Source organism: Canis aureus, chromosome 2, assembly GCF_053574225.1.
Source record: "Canis aureus isolate CA01 chromosome 2, VMU_Caureus_v.1.0, whole genome shotgun sequence".
NCBI lineage: Eukaryota > Metazoa > Chordata > Mammalia > Carnivora > Canidae > Canis > Canis aureus.
The window spans coordinates 53,055,019-53,074,836 of NC_135612.1; the positions used below are offsets into that span (position 1 = coordinate 53,055,019).

Consider the following 19,818-nt stretch of genomic DNA (forward strand, 5'->3'; position numbering starts at 1 on the left):
GAAGCCTTCCATTCTTCTTTTCCTGTTATACACCCACCTTAGATCTGAGAACATTGTAAAAGACCTTGCCCCACTTAGACTGTTCCAGACCACATAGGCACCAATCCCTCGCCATTGGACATCTTTGCTGGTGTAATTAGAAATTGTTAAAAACAGATCTCTCTCAAACAGAAGAATTTCCTAAATGGATACTTACGCATTCTTGTGACTTAAGAGTCCTTCATGCTGCCTTTGAAGGATGAAGTCATTAAGGAAAATCCTGCATGACAGCAGTTCCCATTTATTTCACACTGACGAATGCCAGGGCACACCAAGCATGTGCATACTCTACTTAGCCCGATCCTCACTGACATCCAGAGGTAGGTGCTAGTGTCCTCATGCCACAGGCTTGCCTGGGGTCACCCAACTAGTACGTGACAGAACCAGCATTCGGATCGTATGGTTCTCAACCCCAATTAGCACCAGCTCTGTGGTGGTGCATGCTTCCTATGCAGGATATTGTTCCTGAGGACTACACAGGAGTAGGGAGATGGCTAAGCATTAAAAAAAGACTTTTCCCCCACTGTAGTGGCGGTGATCATTATTACTGTTTACATTAATAGTATCACTTACATAGCATTTGTTGTGTGGCAGACACTGTGCTGAGTACTTGATAGGATGTATTAAATGAGACATCCTCCCTTCAACAGACCAGGAACCTGAGGCCCAGTGAGGTTGCATAACTTGCTCCACAAGGCTGATGAGTGAGTGGTCCAGATTTCCAACCCAGACAGTCTAGCCCTGAAGCTCATGCTTTTGAACAATGGCCTACATCCCTTCTCTGTGTGAGAGACTGCATCCTGCCCATACATTTCACGAGCAAGGAGATTGTTCCCACCCAGACACATTTTAGGTTTAAGGCAAAAGTGCATCCAGGAGCTTCTCAGAGCCACAACAATGGGTCTGGTGCTCTTTTGTTCATCGAGCATCCCAGAGACATTTGTGGAGCCAGCACCCCCCATGTGGGGAAAACAGGAAGCGTGTAGAGTGCCTGCCATCCTGAAGCTACCAGGCTAGTAAGGAGCTGCTCCCCCTGGCACAGTCAGAATCAGTCTGAGCTTCTTGGCTGAGTCTGTCTAAAAAGAACGTTGACCAGGCATTGTCTTTTTCAAGGACAGGGACCAGATCTTGGTTTTCAATTTTGGTTTTTTTGTTTGTTTGTTTGTTATTATTTTTAATTTTTATTTATTTATGATAGTCACACAGAGAGAGAGAGAGAGGCAGAGACACAGGCAGAGGGAGAAGCAGGCTCCATGCACCCGGAGCCCGACGTGGGATTCGATCCCGGGTCTCCAGGATCGCGCCCTGGGCCAAAGGCAGGCTCCAAACTGCTGCGCCACCCAGGGATCCCTCAATTTTGTATGTAATTTTTCACGTTCATCTCCTACAGGTGGTATGTCACTTAGAGAGAGATGCTTAGGAAATGCCTGCATAAGGAAAGAGCCTAGGTTTTCGAGTCCAACAGATGGGGGTTTGAACACCTAGTTCACCAACGTTGTCGAGAAAGTATTAATATAAACAAAAGTGTGTAGCATGGAGTCCAGCAATTGGCAGTAAATGGCAGTGACTTTTGTCTTTATGTTTTCCACTCTTGTTTTCTGAGAACCAACCTAGGGAGAACAGGTGAAAGGTGACTTGAGCAGCCAAATGATCTCACCTCTGCCTCAGCCTCATGCAGTTAACTGCATGTGAACTTTTGCAAGGATTCATTGAGAAGCTGTGCTTGCTAAGCAGAGAATCCTGTCTTGAGTATGCTATAAGTTATGACTGTACAGAGACAGCCTGGCCCTGGTGGTGACCTCGAAAGATACAGTCTGTTCTTTCTGACTTCATGGCCTGCAGAACTGGCCCTGCACAGTGCACTGGGCCCCAGGGCTGGGGTCACACACCTCCAGCTCAACACTACTGGCTTCTGAGGGCACAGTCAGCTCTCACAGTCACTGTGGGCAAGTCATTTTTATTGTAGTACCTGCTCTTTTTGCTGTATTTTAGCCTTCTAAAAATTCTTTTCATTCTTAAAAAAATTCCACTTGCTGCAGTGTAATTCATATATATTTTTTTTTCTTTTTTTTTTTTTTTTTTTTTGAGAGAGAGAGTGCAAGTAGTAGTGAGGGGTAGGGGTTACGGAACAGAAGAAGAGGGAGAGAGAATCTTAAATAGGTTCCACGCCTAGCACAAAGCCCAAGGCTGGGCTCGATCTCATGACCCTGAGATCATGACCTAAGCCAAAATTAAGAGTCAGACACTTAACCAATTGAAGTGCCTCTATAGTTCATATTTTTTTTCATATATTTTTTAAGCTAGAAAATATTAAATATTTATTTTGTGACAGATTAAATGAATTAAATTAAATTGAATGACATTAACTGATCTGACCATAAATAAAATGTGAAACTGTTAGGATGACAAGTGGAACCCACAAGAGTGAAATGTGTAAGTCTTTTAAATTTCTTATTGAGCTTGAGTACTGTACTGGATCAGACCAAGTACCCAACCTTGTCATGGATGAGTCAATAAATAACACTTAAAAATGATAGAAGATATAGGAGTCTTGAAGATTTTTTTTTGAAGTGTGTTTATTCTAAAAAGCCTAATCTTTAATTGAATCACTATAGCAGTGGACATGATGGCTTCCTCTTTATTGACTGAATTGATTTTTTAATGCAGACACTGTTTGGAATATAAGTAGTTTTGTCAAGTGGTGACGCAGGAGACCAGTAAATTAAGGAAGCATTTTGTTTCATCTTTGTGTCTTTGGCTCAATGCCTTCTCCCAATCTTCCAGGATTCATGTTCAGAGCAAAGTACAGTGGCATCAAGTCCATCACCCAAGGAAAGAACTGAAAACCAGAATCACCCAGCTGTGGTTGTTCTGACTTCTGTTTTTCTTGAAATTGAGCCAAGTGACAAAGAGACCATGAGTCTGATCTTGACTGTAAGAGAGAAAATTGAAGATTTTTAAAGTCAGTTCTATATCAGATGAAAGGAATAAAAACAGCCTGGAATTGGCCCCCACAAGGTGACCAAGTCCTTAGGATCACAGGCCTCCTGAGAACTTAGTAGTCATCTCTGACCAAACACCGAGCTGCGGGTATTGTGGCATTGAATGCTGTCCCAAAAGATTTAAATTGCCTCCCTTGTGAATTTACACACAGAAGTGGGCCCTTCCCTTCTTTCAAAACATTTGAATATCTGGCACCAGAGAGGAGGTGTCTGGGATCCCAGCACTGTCTTCTGTTGCATAGAGAAGTTCTATAATGTCCAACTGAGTTTAATACTGGAAATTTGGGATCCCTGGGTGGCGCAGCGGTTTGGCGCCTGCCTTTGGCCCAGGGCGCGATCCTGGAGACCCGGGATCGAATCCCACATCGGGCTCCCGGTGCATGGAGCCTGCTTCTCCCTCTGCCTGTGTCTCTGCCTCTCTCTCTCTCTCTCTCTCTCTGTGAGACTATCATAAATAAATAAAAATTTAAAAAAAATACTGGAAATTTTTGTTTTTTAAACTATCTTTTGGAACCACAAGGGAAAGCCAGAAAACTTTGCCTTGCCTTGCTTAGAAGGTGGCATTTCAGTCTTAGAAGAGTGGGAGAGCCTGTACCTGGGGGGACCCCATAATTTAGCATCCCAACAGGATTACTTTTGAGTGTGAAAGAGGCCCTTAGTAATGACTGCATCAGAATGACAAACTCCAGGAATCTCCCAGGCAAACTAGAATGTAAGACCACCCTGCTTGGCATGCTGTAGAGATCACCCAGGATCCAAGACATTTTGCCATAAGGGGGTACAAACAGTGATTTTTAAGGAACTTCTGTTTTGTTTTTACTGCTCAATCTACCTGAAGATCTTTGGTTAGGTCATGAGCATAGATGTTTCTATAAGATTCTCGTAGCATTTTGATTGATGCAGACTCAATTTTGAATTGTATTCATGATTCCAGATTGACAACCACGAGTCGCATGGCCTCTACAACAGTTGAGTGTTACAATGGCAGGAGGACACGGTGGGAAGATAGGGGGAAGGAGGAGATGGGTGGAGAGAGAGAGAACATGACTGTGAAGGTGGTGAATTTGCAGAAGCTCAAGCATCTTGGTAAACCATCTGGTGAGATCACATGCTGGGAGTCACTGCATATCAAGATGGTGCCAAGCGGCCAGCATTAGGGAATGTGATGGGGGCAGTAAATATCCAGAGTAGAATTGTGGAGAAGCAATGACAGGTTCTGGCTTCTGGGATCAGACCTGGATGCTTACCTTTCAGCCCAAAGAAGGCAGGTTTAGGTATTTGGTACCTGGGCAAACAAAGCTAAAAGCTTTCCTTTGTGAAAATCTGTTTCAGAGATAAGGACAAGACCAGCTCATCTGCTGCACAAAGGGGGCTCTCATTTTATTTCTGTAGCTGTTTTCCTCTTGAGTGACACAGCTGTGCAGTGGCTATCACAGCTCTGAGAAACGACAGGGGCTGCTGGCCCCCAGATGCCTGCCAGGAGCCATGTTGTTAGCCTGTCCAGGTCATTCTCTTGGATTACTCTCAGGGGGAAAGATATTTAGGTACGCCTTTCCTGTCTCCAATACAGTCATCACAGTCACGCTGGCCAGTGATGTGTGCTTTCGTGCTACATGATTCAAACCTCTTTACACAGCTAACGTGTGGCACACCCACCACGTTCTAGCCCAGGCCTGGCATGGTGGGGAACGTGGAGATGACTCAGTCTCCATCCAAAAGGAGCACCAAGTTTCTGCATCCCCATATTTGAGCCTACTTAGTCACGTTAGTGCCTCTTGGAAATGGCTTTTGTGAGAGTAGTTTCCGGGTAGCCTTAGCCTTGTCTTTCTTTAGGGGTGTGAGGTTGAAGAAAAGCTCTTTCCTGTTCTCAGCAGGTTCCCTTTCCAAGATGGCCCTGTGGTATTCACCTCTCCAAAGCCAGGTTAGTGTCTTATGTTTCATCTTGCCTTTAAAAGCTGCAGCAAGATTAGATACCCAAATCTTATTACCGGTGCTAATCCCATAAGGATTAAACACACAGAGCCTCATTAAAATCCTTCTAGTATGAAAGAACAGGTCCCTGTAGCTTTTAGTAGAACAGTTCAGGGAGCAGCTCTCAGTCACTGAGGGCATTTGGTAAACTGTCATCAGGTGGAAATCCCAGAAGGACCCAGCACCTAGTAGAAGACATATCCTAGAGCTGAGAACACTGTGCCCTTGCCTGGGAGAGATGGCAGCTCTTCACACAACAACCAACAGCTTGTCCAGCAGTAGGCGAGGCTGGCCCTTTATCCAGATCAGGTGTATTTGGATTTAATTAAATTGAGGCTCCCCAGGTGCCTATGCGATTAGCTATAATTGCTCCTCGGTAGTGTAGCAAATCTGAGTTTTGTAACTGCCACAGTGACATCTGAACATCTGCTCTAGGTCTCAAATAGTCTCAAAGCCGAATAAAGATAGACAGGTCCTGGGGTGCCTGGCTGGCTCAGTCAGTGGAGCATGTGACTCTTGATCTCAGGGTCGTGAGTTCGAGCCCCACATTGGGTGTAGAGATTGCATAAATAAGTAAAACTTTTTTTAAAAAACTTTTAAAAATACTATTAAAAAAAAGACAAGTCTAAAAGGAATCAGATGATGAAAAAACAAAGACTTTTAATAATGAAAAAATAAATCCCTGCAGTACTGTTACTTTTGTGGGTTTGTGCTATGAGGCAAAGGACTTGGGATTTGGGGTTAGATGTAGGTCCAAAGTCCAGCGCTCCCGTTGGCTCACTTTGTGAGGTCAGGCAAGTCACTTCATCCCTTCGGATCTACTTCCTCTGCTGTGTTGGTATTCCCAGGACAGGGCCTGGGGCACAGTGCACGCTGGCTTTCATCCATTCATTTAGGTCATACTGACTGAGTGGCCACCCAGTGGCTGGCCCACGGATACAGTGAGAAACAAGACCAGGAGCATCTTTGCCATAAAGAGTATACCACCTAATAGAGGTTCCTTCATATTAGAACAAAACATAGGGTTGTAGATAGTCAAGGGATAAACGAAATTAGGTAGAACCCCAAGAAAAGTAAAGATTTTAGTAACAATTTAAAATAAGTCCCATTTCTTATGTAGGCAAATGATGTTCCCATTGCAAGCAGCACAAACCTCTGCTCCAGTGTGAGGGATGTGCTGAGTGTCTGAAACCTAGGTTAAACTGGTCTAAAGGGATTTAAACTATTGTTTTTTATTCTTTATTTTCATTGTTTTTTTTAACTAGCTGGATTTTTGTTGAAAAACAGGGGCACCTGGGTGGCTCAGCAGTTGAGCGTCTGCCTTTGACTCAGGTCCTGATCCCGAGGTTCTGAGATTGAGTCCCGCATCAGGCCCCTTGCAGGGAGCCTGCTTCTCCCTCTACCTGTGTCTCTGCCTCTCTCTCTCTCTCTTTCTCTGTGTGTGTCTCATGAATAAATAAATAAAATCTTTTAAAAAGAAAAACTAGTGTATGTACATAGTAAAACTATTCCAGCGGTGCAAAAGTCTATATACCATGAGTCAAGCTGTGTCTCCCTCCCACCCTCAATCCCCAATTCTCCTCTCCAGGAAGTCAGTATCTGCTGTGGCTTTTTAGTGAATATTCAGTCAGATAGATTGTGCTATAAGCCCTTTCAAGCCCAGGCACACACTGGAGATGGTGGCATCTCCCACCCTGATCCATGAGGTGGTCAGAGGCACTCCATGTCAGCAGTTTGGTCTCAACTTCATTCTTTTTCATAGCGAATTCACTGGGCTTCTGCTGATGGGAATTTCTACTCCTTTACTGTGACCAGCAATGCTGCAGTGAACATTCTTGCTCACATATCTTTGCACTTACGTGCATACCTCTTTGCACACCTGTAGTATAAAGCCCCCAGAAGTGGAATTGCTAGGCCACTTGTACTTAGACCAGCACTAATAGATGCTACCACGTTGCCTTCTGAAGGCTGTGCCAGCATACACTCCCTACATCAGTGGACAGGCCAGTGGCCCAAATACCCACACCCCCTTCTGATCTGGGGCATTGGTGACCTTTTCTAGCAAGGGCAATGGAAAATGATTCCTAATCATCTTTTAAACTTGCATTTAAGTCTGAGTGACATGAAGCAACTTTTTGAACTGCCTATTTGAAAGACAAAAGAAACAAAATCAAAGATATCCTCCACTTTTTTTGTCAACTAGGACAATGGTTCTCAAAGTGTGGTCCCTGTACCAGCAACAACATCATTGCCTGGGAACCTGTTAGAAAGGCAAATTGTTAGCCCACCCAGACCAGATCTCCTGAATCAGAAATTCTGGAGGTAGGGCCCAGCAATCTGTGTTTGAACCCTTTGCTTAGGCCCCAGCCTTAGAGTTCCTGATTCAGGAGATGGGGTGCAACATGAGAACATGCATTTGAACAGCTCTGCAGTGCTGATGCAGCAGGCCCAGGGACCATACTTTGAGAACCACTGGCCACTGCTAGTGCTTAAAACATACAGTGATCTAACCTTGATGCTACTTTTCTGGTTCACTCTTTACAAGAAAGAGTACCAGAAAGCACCTGTCTGTATTCAAGGCTTTAAAGATTGGGCATTTGGTGGACCTGGAAAAGGTGCCTGGTGGTGTAGAGTGGGGACTCACCCCTGCTGTAGAAACCTGGCTTTTTTAAAAAAAAATAAATTAATTTTTTATTGGTGTTCAATTTACCAACATACAGAATAACACCCAGTGAAACCTGGCTTTGAGGATATATTCGGAAAGCTGCTACTAGGCCAACAACCCACTTTGGAAGCTTCCAAAAGGTAGAGCAGCGCCTCCACGTGTGAAGGCTGCTTACTGAAGGGCACAGGAAGTCTGTAAAGGGATGGCCCAGAGACAGAGCAAGAGTATGCTTCAGAAACCACTTTCCTGTATTTGTCGGAGCTGGAGAGGTCCTTTCTCCTCACATGAGTGGTCCTGGGCCCTGATTGTACTTTGGAGGCACCTGGAGATCCTGTAAAGGACCTCCCAGGCCTGGGAGGACTGCCTGTGGACAGCCTAGGCATTAGTGTTACTGTTTTTCAAGATCCCCAGGTGATTTAATGTGCTGTCAGATCGATGCAGTTGGATTGAAGAACACTGCTTTGGGAGAAAAATCTAGAAGCCTAGATTGGCCTTTTCAAGTCTTAAGCTATAATTACCTGTTCAAAATAATTTAAACAATAGTTTAAAAGGTTTGGGCAATGTTTATATGGGTGTAAGCATGTATAAACTCATCATGCACTTTCCTATTACATTATGCCTCATCAAATAAAAATAAAAATAAAAAAGAATAGAGTGGGGGTACCTGGCTGACTCAGTTGGTTGGAGTGGGACTCTTGATCTGGGGGTTGTGAGTTCGAGCTCCCATTGGGAGTAGATATGACTTTAAAAAAAAAAGAATAGGGCAGATTTCTGTGTATTGTTACATAGTGGTTTCCAAGACATAGTGTTAAAATAAGAAAAACAAAGAAAACAAGGTATTAAATAATCTGTATGCTACCACTGACATTTTTTAAAAGAATATAAGAAATTACCTGTTACCACATCTCTAATGTTTTTTGAATTTTGGGCCATATGCAGATTTTACCTATTCAAAAAAATGTTAATGCAGGTTCCTGGGCCTGGCCCCCCTCTTACTGAGTCTCCAGACAGCTGGTCTGGAGGTGGGGCCCAGGGCTGCCCCTATCTCACAGCCCCTCCAAGTGATCCTATACCCCCTGTAGTCTGAGAACCCCTCTGCCTGGGGTTGTGCTGGTCTGGCGTGGGCCGCATCCCTCTATGAAAGGAAGCTATACAAGGCGCGTGCCCCAGGCTCCAAAGGCAGCATCTCCTGTGCCTTGCCGGTGTGAGAAGCAGCCGGTCAACCCCCGCGAGGAATGGCAAAACCTCTGAACCGCTGCCTAGGTCAGCGGCCTGTTTCGACTGTAAATCCAGAGTCTCCTCATGCTGGCCTGTCACGTGCATGTGTCTTGCCAATGTCCCTGACTTTCCCTGTTGGGCTTTAAGTTGGCTCCCTGAGGAGCCTGGGGTTGGGTCTTAGAAGGGTGTGACAGACCCCTTCACCCATGCGCGGCACTAACCTCCTCCTCTTAGCAAAGCCACGGAGAACAGAACATGGCTTTGCGGGCTTCCGCGTGGGACCAACTGAGATCATCTCTCTTAGACAAACCAGGCCCTCTCCGCGCAGGGGTCTCCTCTGTGTGCTTCTCAGTGAGCCTGCCTCTCTTGGCACTCTGTCCTTACATCATCAAGAGTTTAATATTCTAATCCCGTAGAGAGTCCTGGCCGTCCCTCCAGACTGAAGTTTGTCCTTCCTTCCTTCCCCCACACTGACAAGATCCCGTAAATAACATTCACTTGGTACTTTTCTTAACACCATGAGTCATCATACACAGGGGTATAGCATCCTGTTTTGCAGCCAAAGAAGCTAATCCCAAAGGGTCTTGCTGTTGCTTTTGTGAACAGACATGCTCGCACACACTCTGAATATCTATTTTGATTTCCATGAGCTTCTAGACAGGCTTTTCCACAAGCCCCCTTCAGGGAGCATTGCACATCTGCCCATGATGAGTGGCATCATGGGCACCACTAAAGGCTGGTTCTCCTCTTGTCCTGAGGAACATCTGGAAACTTTTCTCCAGGTCGCCAAAGTGTGTGTATATATGCCTCTCTCTCTCTCTCTCTCTCTCTCTCTCTCTCTCTCTCTCTCTCTTTCCTACACACACACACACATACCTGTCTGTCAGCATCTTGGCGCTCAGGCAGGAACCTTCCAGCTCTCTGCAGCTCAGTCATTTTGTTGCACCCACAGTGATTGGCCTCACCTCTCTGCCCACAGGCTGCACCTGGGAGTTTGGAGCAATGGTAAACTACATCAAGAAGACATATCCCCAGACCCAGCTGGTCGTTGTGGGCTTCAGCCTAGGTGGTAACATCGTGTGTAAATACTTGGGAGAGACTCAGGCAAACCAAGATAAGGTCCTGTGCTGTGTCAGCGTGTGCCAGGGGTACAGCGCACTGAGGTGAGTGATGTCCACTGCATGCTCCCACCTGTCCCCTCCTTTGGTCAGCACTTGTGTGGGGGGATGCCCCAGGACACCAGTACATATCTGTGAAGACCAGACTGAGCAGAAGCATGTGGGTTTTGCTCTCATATCATACGCTGTCTTACCAGACTCCTTAAGACCGATCTACAGCTGTATTTGGGGATCAGATCTGTAACTGAATAAGGGCTTTCCCCATAATAGCTGTGGTTTCCCTACAGAGTCTCTGTGAGGTGACTTAGTCTGTTAATGCTCTAAGAGTTTTGTAGAACCGAGAGTTTATTGGAAGAACACAAGAGACTGGCAAGCCAGAATCTGAGACCTCGGCCTTATGATCCCAGATCCCTCCTGCCTACAGGAGAGTTGACCCTCAGATGGCATGGGGAAGCGATCTGTAGAAACACGTAATCTGTGCCCTCACAGTGTCCATCTCCTATCGACATCCCAGACGTCACCACAAGGGAAACGACCTGGCTGGTAAAGGTTTATCTCGCCCCTAGTGTCCTGCCAACAGAGCCCTGCAGGATGAGCCCTTAGGAGGGCATTTTCATCTGCTCTGAGATGTTTCATCCCAGATCTCTTGAGGGTCACCACACATGTGCGTGTGTGCGCGCACACACACACTCATTCACACACTACCTTCTCCAGACTCTTGAAATGCACTCACATCTTTCCCTTACTCCCTCTTCACAATGTCTTTTGTATTTCAAATGAATGTGACCAGTTATTAAAGATCTCTTGAAGAAATCCAGAATTGCACAAGAAAGTTTTAAAAAGTCTCCCTTATTGATCCAACCTAATGCCCAACAGTCCTTATAGTTAATAAATGATTCCTGCCTTTTGGCCTTGCCTCTATCTCATAGTATAGTTTCAACCTTTTGCAGCATTTTCTGAGGGATAGAGGCTGCCTGTTATTTCCAAATATGTATTACTGGAATTTGAAGCCAGCATATCCAAAGGGCAAATGCAGGCCCAGAATTCAGGCTCTGCCCACGAGGCATAAAGTTGGCCCAAAAGGAGGATTTAAACGTGCCCGAAAGAAGACTTGAAACATATCCCTGAAGGAACCGTTCCTGAGTTCTAGGGCCGAGGCCTGGGTTCTCATTTTCCTCACCTGCACAATGGGGACAGCAGTAATACTACATAGTACCTACCTCACAGCACCATTGTGAGGGACAGAGGCATACACACGTATGCAGGACAGGCGTGTATGGTCCGGAACTGGTAATTACTGTCAGTCACTGTGAGTCAAGAAGTGTAGGTTAGGCCACTGGGTCATAGAGACCAGTCCAGTGAATTGCTGTTTCACTTAAGAGTCACTTGGGGGATCATAGAAATAAATTCAGTTTCTTGGGCCCCAGTCTTGTTGATTTGGACTCAAGGATCTGGGGTATAGAGCCAGGACTCTGCATTTGGACACATTTCACAAGTAACTAATGATACATAGCCACATTTAGCAGTCATTGGGCCTAGGGACCTGAGTGGGCCCCTCCAGCTCTGTTGTCACAGGATGAGGTTGATCCCCTAATGCTCCTGCTGGGAATCCTCCCCTTCAGTCCTCCTCTGTGCTCTGGAGAGCCAGATGAAAGGACACATCCCTTTATTTTGGCTTGCCTAGAAATACCCAATTCCCAATTCATAGCCATTATGGAGCTGGAGTTAACCGAAGTCCCATCCTGCCTAGTCACTGAAAGGGCCTACCTACCTGCCTGCTCACACCTGACAAATGGTACAGTTTTCAACAAGCCTTCTATCACCTGCAAAATTACTGTGAGCACACACTTTGTGTTCAGAGAGCACAGCGTTTGATAAGTAGGAGGATCCAGGACAAGTTTGTTTTCATTTTTTTCCCCCAAAGCACAAAATCTTAAGTGACAGCATCTGCATTTCATTTTGCTTGCGTGAACGCCACCTGCTGTTGGCAAAAGCAGGTGATCCTTGCATTGGGTGAATGAAGGTGTTCGCAGGAAATCTGTGCAAACTTAGGAAACAGGGACTCTAGAATCTGTGAGGCACTGTGTATACCACCCCTCTTTGTGACCTCAGAGCTCTTCAGACTCTAATCACGTACTGTCACATCAACCCCGTCCACTGAGGAGAGAAAGAGGCAGCTTTATCCCATGGAGCACAGAGAATAATGCCAGGGCTCAGATCCTGTGACCCCACACACCGAAGTGGTGCCTGGTCAAGGAGACCCCATCACCCTGTGTGTGCAGGTGCTGCCTGGGGCTCGGGTGCCCTCAACATCCTAATGAGATCTACTCACCGAAGGACAGTGCCTTACTTTAAACAAGTGTCACCTTTTGTTTCTGCCAAGGCTTGAGGGCAATGAGCCTTCTCAGCACTGGGACGATGGCAGCCATGTTTCCTTTACGCCGAGGTGGAGCAGGGAGGGCCCGGCTGCCTCTGCAGGGGCCACACAGGAGTCCATTCCACCGGTAAATCTCCCCTAGTTGAGTCCTGAGAACCGCTTGTCAGTGACCCATCCCCTCCTGCTGGCTTCTCACCCTGATAGCGCACCATCCCTCTAGCCAGAGCCCACCCAAGGCCCAAAAGCCAGCACCCGCTTGCCGTAGTTAGCAAAGCCTAGCTGCTGCTAGAGAAGCTCACATTTATGCTGTGCTGAACCGCTCAAAGGGGCGCACGGGTACCCGAAAAGTACCTGCTGCTTATGAACTTAGCATCGTTCCCTCCACACAGAGAGCTACTAACTAGTCCTGGAAATGTGTATGGTCAGACTCAGTCTAATTCTGGTGGAATTAATCATTTGAAGTTTACTTATGAAGACTCGTGATTATAAATTCATCCAATGAGTAGTGACCAGCCAGGAGTGTGAGAGGGAAAAGAAGTGGTACCAGCAGGTTACCTGCAGGTTAATTCATCCCTTGATTCATTTGGTTCATTCAGCTAGACACCCTTCTAGGTAATGAGGACACAGCCTCCAAACAAGACAGGCCCCTCATGGGGCCTAAAGAAAAGGGAAGGGAGGCTTTTTTGGACTGGTTTCAGGTAAAATCAATTCTTCATTCCTAAGGAAGCCCTCAACAATCTTGCATTGCAGATCTGCCAATCATACTATGATCAAAATACCAGTATTTCATTGCAGTTTGGGTATGAGACATAGTCTGTGTATGAGGACATCACAGCACTTATGATGTTTGCAAAGTAGCAAACCAACGAGTAAATATCACTAATAGATTACACACCATGCCAGGTGGGGCATCTGGTTGGCTCAGTTGGTTGAATGTCTGACGTTTGATTTCAGGTCATGAGCTCAGGGTCATGGGGTCACACCCCACAATGGGCTATGCACTCAACCTAGAGTCTGCTTGGAATTCTCTCTCTCCCTTTCCTTCTGCCCCTCCCCCTCAACCTCTCAATCAATTACTCAATCAATCAATAAATCTATCAGCTATCTATCTATCTATCTATCTATCTATCTATCTATCTATCTATCTTAAAATATTACCACTAGGCATATGGTGCAAGGAAATCCTAAGTCAAGTGAAGGCCAATGGAGAGGGATTTGGGCAGCAGGTGAGGGTAGAGAGGACAGTGGTACAGGGCCCAGGCGAGGGTCAGGGGCCCCTTGGAGGACAATAGAGAGTGAGCAGATCTCCCTAAGTGTAGTCCTGCCCCTAGCTGAATGGGTGTGTAAGCACCACTTTCTGGCAAATGGTGTATGTATTCTCTCTTTTGCTTTGAATGGGCAACCTCCAGACTATGGATGCATTTATGGCAAGAGCGAGGGCTTTCATTCTATAAAGTCCTTCTATAGAGTTGTCCCTTCATCAAGTCTGTGTTTATAGTGCAAGAGCTGTATGACAGTTTTAACGATCGGTAGTTTTGTATCAGAGCCAAGCAAAAGGGGAAAATCTACTGAGTTTAGACAAAACTCTGTGGGCAGAACTCCAACCTAGGAAACAGCTTGGCTTCTCCACCAGTGGGTTGTGAAGCTGACCAAATGGCTTGCCCTTAGTATCTTGGGGATTTGTTTACTTTTTATTGCTAATTTTTTTCTATCAGAAAAATGAGGGGGACAGCCCCTTTCACTTAGTAATCACATTCCTGTAAAAGTACATCCTAAGGGAAAACATTCTGACCAGGCAGAGAGCAGTTAGTGGGTGGCCATCCCTACCTTTGTCTGAGCTTCATGCCCCATCCTCCCTGCAAAGCCTAGCAAGGCTGGAATGAAGGACTCTGGGCCCACTCCCCAGTGCATAGAGGGGTGCAGAGATGGTTTTCTTTTGCCTGCACTCTCAAGCTGACGTCTCTGCAGATCAGCCCTGCCCCGGAACAAGTGGCCAGCCTGGAGCCCTCTCACTTGGGTCTCTCAGGTCCAGAGGCTCCACCATCCCTCCTCCCAGAAGCCACACTGTTCAAGGGTGGTCTTGGCTTTGCTGCCACTACAGTATGACTCTTGTAGGGCCAAGCTAGAGGTAACCAGCACCAGTCCAGCATGAGAGAGAATTGTAAATTATGACCTACAAATTACAGTGGCAAACAAGGAAGATTCTATTTTTTAAAAAAATCAAGAAAATCTATAACATTACAGAATATATATATTAAAAGTAGTGGGGGTGGGGCCTGGGTGGTTCAGTTGGCTAGGTGTCTGACTCTTGAGCTCAGCTCAGGTCTCAATCTCAGGGTTGTGAGTTCAAGCCCCGTGTTGGGCTCCATGCTAGGCACGGAACCTACTTAAAAATAATGATAATAAAATAATAAAATGAGGGGAAAAAACGTAGTGAGGAAGGCAACTATGTAAAATTATGATAGTAGGATAGGGGAAATGGGAAGTCCTACTTCAATGAGTATAGACTTTTATATTCACATGATAGAAAAGTTCTGGGGATCTATTACACAACAGTGTAAATAGACTTAACACTACTGAACTGTATACTTAAAAATGGTTAAGGTAAATCTTATGAGTTTTTTACCACCATGATTAAAAATTTTTAAAAAAAGAGGATCCCTGGGTGGCTCAGTGGTTTGGCGCCTGCCTTCGGCCCAGGGTGCAATCCTGGAGTCCCAGGATCGAGTCCCACATCAGGCTCCTGGCATGGAGTCTGCTTCTCCCTCTGCCTGTGTCTCTGCCTCTCTCTCTCTATCATAAATAAATAAATCTTTAAAAATAAATAAATAAAATACTTATCTTTGAAAAAAAAATTTTTTTAAGATTAAAGACGGGCAAAGTCTGGAAGAGAAACTCCCCTCCCCAAATAAGAACAATTTTCTTACATTGGTGTGGTAGCATTCTGGGAAAAGGTACTATGATTTTGCAGTTTCATTAGCATATTACTTTTAAGGTGTGTTTTAATATTGCCTACATCCACACCCTGTAAATTCATCACCTGCCTTAATTTGCAGCACACCTGTCTTCTTGTCCTTTTCTGGCCTGTTAGAATCACGGGCTCCCAGTCTCACAGAACCTTTCTCCCACTGTCTTCTCGAAGACCCCAGGAAAGCACTTTGATCACTCTCACAGCCTCTCAGCACTCTGAGATCTTATTTATGTGAGTCAGGAGATTTGAATTCCTTTAGGTGTTAGGTGCCCTCTTTCCCCAGCTCATTCTCTTCTGACTTCAGTTCCTTTTAGTCAATGCTTGGTCCCCTCATTGTGCAAAGAAGGAGTTGGGAAGTTGTGCTTTCTCTGAGAAGCCCTCCAGCGGCATAAAGCAGTCAGCTCGGCTCTTCCTTACTCTAGTAGGTTGCCCTGCATATGACTGTAGGTGCCCATTCGTTTGGACCCTCTTCTATGCATTTAAAAATCCATGTCCTGGGGCACCTGAGTGGCTCCAACAGTTAAGTGTCCAGGTTTTGGTTTCAGCTCAGGTTCTGATCTCAGGGTTGTGAGATCAAGCCTGGCATGGGGCTCCATGCTCACCGAGGAGTCTGCTTGAGATGCTCCTTCTCCCTCTGCCCCTCCCCCTGCTCATGCTCTCTCTTTCTCTCTCTCTCTTTCAAATAAATCTTTAAAATTAAAAAAAAAAATCCATCTCCTTCCACAACTCTTGTTTAAAACTCTTTAAAACTCTTGTAAGTATTCCAAAGGAAATCACTCACCAGGTAGCTGGGAAACCAGTACAGATAGTATCTTATTATTTAATGTTACATTGATCAGACATAAAGGCATTTATTTGTTTTGATAATAGATAGGTAGACAGATGGAGGGATAGCGTTCTTTAAAAGTCCGTATATAGGGGGTGGCTCAACGGTTGGGCGCCTGCCTTTGGCCCAGGGTGTGGTCCTGGAGTCCCGGGATTGAGTCCCACATCAGGCTCCGTGCATGGAGCCTGCTTCTTCCTCTGCCTGTCTCTGCCTGTCTCTCTCTCTCTCTCTCTTTCTCTCTCTCTCTCTCTCTCTGTGCCTCTCATGAATAAATAAATAAAATCTTAAAAAAATAAAAATTAAAAAATTAAAAAATTAAAAATAAAAGTCCGTATATTTCCCCTGCTGATTTGGGGGATACTCTCTTCCTCTCATTTGCATCCTCAATGACAGAATCACTTTCTGAGGTCTTTGCAATTCTCAGGAGGCATCAGCCTTCTCGGAGTCATCCTGAGCCTTCCTGAAGTAGATGAAACCGGCCTTCCTGGAGAATTCAAAGCCATCCCCTGCCTGTAATTATGACCTGGCTGGGTTCTCCTGGGTTCCACATGTCTCTCCTGTGTCCTCAGCCAGACCCTCTCAGTGGCTCAGCCCAGGGAGCACTTCCTGCTGTCTCCTCTCTCTTCTGGAGGATGTAGATGTCTAGAGACAAGTCAGGAACATGGAGGTTCTACTCTTTGGCCAAGTGAAGAGACTCATTCAGTGTCCAGAAAGCCAGAGTTCCCTGACTTTGGTGCCCATTTTGTGGCATGCCTCAAGCAACTTAAAATTCGTTTCTTCCATTGAATCAGCCAGGTCTCATCCAAATGTTCTCTGCATGTTTTTTTTTTACCTCAGACTTTGAGCTCAACACAGGAGTGTGTTTTCTTGCCAGAGAAGACTTCTCTGCTTTTCTTTCTAGAAGTTTCCCTCATTTTGAGTAGCCACCCGGGGTCCTCCACAGGAAGACCAGTTTCTTCCAGTCCTGGTCCCATCTTTGCATGTCCTGCTGACGGCTGCGAGATCTTGTATCCTCTCTTGAGTGACATTCACCGTGTGCATGCTCTGCCCAGTGGCCTGCCACCATCAGGAACCATGATGGTTTCTCCTTCCCTTGCCTTTCCCATTTGCTGGCAGTCCACCATGTCATCAGGGTTTCAGCTGAGTGTTCTTTCCCCCCACATCACCACCGTTCCTTTTAAACCTCCTGCCGGACTCCTCTGGTTTCCAGGCAGACATTTGCCCCATCCTTAGGAGACACACGAGGCATCTCTCCCAGGAGCCTGTACCCCAGGTCTCCTCAGCTGAGGCCAGAATCCAGACTCCTTCCTAACACCACCAGCCGGCCAGCTCTCCCACTTCCCCACATCCACCATTAAGAGAAGCAGCAGAAACACCACTGAGGTCCCCCAGGGTGGGCTCTGCACAGCCTGTGCTAAAGCTATCTAGAAACCCCAGCCGTAGAACAATCTGGGTGTGAAATGGATTCTCTTGTTCAACCCCCTGATTTGTCAGATAAAAAAGCTGAGGCTTGGCGAGGTGAAGTGGCCTTTAGAGTCTGCAGTGGGGTCAGATGGGCTGTATTCAGGTCCGTGTCTTGCCTCCAGGGTGGCCTGGACATCTTGTAAGACCTTCATATCACCGCCTACCCAAAGGCCCCAGGCTCATCTGCCACACCAACCTGGTCCTGTCTCCTGCCTCCTCTCGCTGCAAAAACAAGACAATGGGAGTTTGGCCTCGGTGGGAACTGCATGAGTGAGGTTTGGTGGGGCTTTGTGGGTCATGGTTCCATATAACCTGCCAGCTTCTTTACTGTCCCTGGAAATGGTTGTGGAGTCTCATGGGTTTAAGCAGTTAAAACTAACTCTGACTCTTCTCTGTAACTCTTTGACTGTCCTCAGTGGGGCAAATCATTTTCAGTAGCTCATAACTCAAAATGATTTTCTATTTTTTTCTCTTTCTTCCTCCTCTTCCTTCATTATTATGGAAAATTTTAGGCACATATAAAAAAGAGTAGGATATTGAACTCCTGGGTGCCCATCACCCACTTCAGCAATGCTTAGTTCATAGCTGTTCTGCTCCCTCTACACCTCAGGCACACCCCACTCCCCTAAAAATTGGATTATTTTATTTTATTTTATTTTATTTTATTTTATTTTATTTTTTTAAACAGTTTATTTATTTATTCATGAGAGACACAGAGAGTGAGAGGCAGAGACACAGGCAGAGGGAGAAGTAGGCTCTATGCAGGGAACCTGACGTGGAATTCGATCCTAGGTCTCCAGGATCATGCCCCGGGTCGAAGGCGGTGCTAAACTGCTGAGCCATCGGGGCTGCCCCGAAATTGGATTATTTTAAATCAGATCCCAGGCATCATATCATTTCATCTGAAAATATGTCATTAGTTCACACTAAAAAACTCTAAGGACTTTTTAAAAATATAACCACAATATCATTATCATACCAAGAAATGAATGATTCTCTAATAGCCCATTTCTACCCAGGGGTCAGATTTCCTTGATTGTCTCACAGAAGTGTTTTAACAGTTGACTTATTTGAATCAGGATCCACATAATGCCCATGCATTGCTTTTGTTGATCTGTCTTGTAAGTTTGAGTCTCTACATTCCCCGCCCTGATTTCTTTCCATATGTTGGTGGTGGTCATGGTGGTATTGAAGAAATTAGTCCTTTAAAAAAATATTTGGAATGAATGTATTTATAATACATTGCTCTTGATTAGGTTTTATTAGGCCAATATAAAATTGTTTCAGTTCCTGTGCTCGCTTCGGCAGCACATATACTAAAATTGTTTCAGTTCCATAATTTATACCCAAAGGTTATGAAAGCCCCCCATGGATGCTGAGTGGTAAAGCAGAGATGCTAGGAATCTGTGTCAGCCAGCAAGACTGGGGGAGATGGTGGTTGCAGCATCCTCATCCCAGTCCTCCTCGACCCTGGGCCCCTGGGGGTCCCCGGAGCCTTTCAGTGCGTGGCTCTTGTTTTTTAGTTCAAGATCCTCTGCAGGGCTGGAGCAGCTTTCATGTCTTATGTGTCTGGCCGGCACCCCCCACTTCCTTCCCTCTGCATCCCCTCTAATATGCAGGACATACTAACCGAAGCAGTTAGGAAGTCAGCAAAGGCAGAAATGGCCAAGGGCCAGAGAAAGCTGGGACAGTTGGCTGCCTGAGGAAGGGGCAGCTGGGTCCAAGGTCGGGGGGAGGGGTGCTGGCAGAGGAAGCAGGTTTTGGCTCATGGATTGGGTGACTCCCTCCTCCCTCCTCACTCAGACCAAGAGGCAAGTGTCCAGATCCCTGCCTTACTCGGGGTCCTGCGCACAGTGATCTGACCCATCCTTTCTATTTCTGCAACATTTGGGAAGCCCCTCATACATTTACAGAATGGTCTTTTGACCTTTGAAGGCAGTGTTGGTTTTCCCCTTGAGCCTCAGCCCTGGCTCTCAGGAGCACATCATAGACCATTAAAGCCACAAACCCTTTCACTTTTAACCTCTCACTACCTCTTATTTTTTTAACCACAGTATTATGGAAAATGTTTGCCATTCCAAAACTGAAGTGTGGCAGCCTTGTGGAAATTGCCTCATAAACCCCTGGATTTTTAGGGAAAAAAAAATTCCCCAGTCCCCTCTTTAGC

The 19,818-nt window shown here is 45.8% G+C and overlaps 1 protein-coding gene across 2 annotated transcripts in view; it reads left to right on the plus strand.

Moving 5' to 3' along the window:
• The window catches only part of ABHD2 (abhydrolase domain containing 2, acylglycerol lipase), a 103,158-nt gene that overhangs the window by 66,928 nt on the left and 16,412 nt on the right, over positions 1-19,818 (plus strand). For both annotated transcript variants that reach the window (XM_077871908.1, XM_077871913.1), the window contains exon 6: positions 9,875-10,058. In XM_077871908.1, the coding sequence (XP_077728034.1) occupies positions 9,875-10,058 (184 nt within the window). The remainder of the gene's footprint in view (positions 1-9,874; positions 10,059-19,818) is intronic.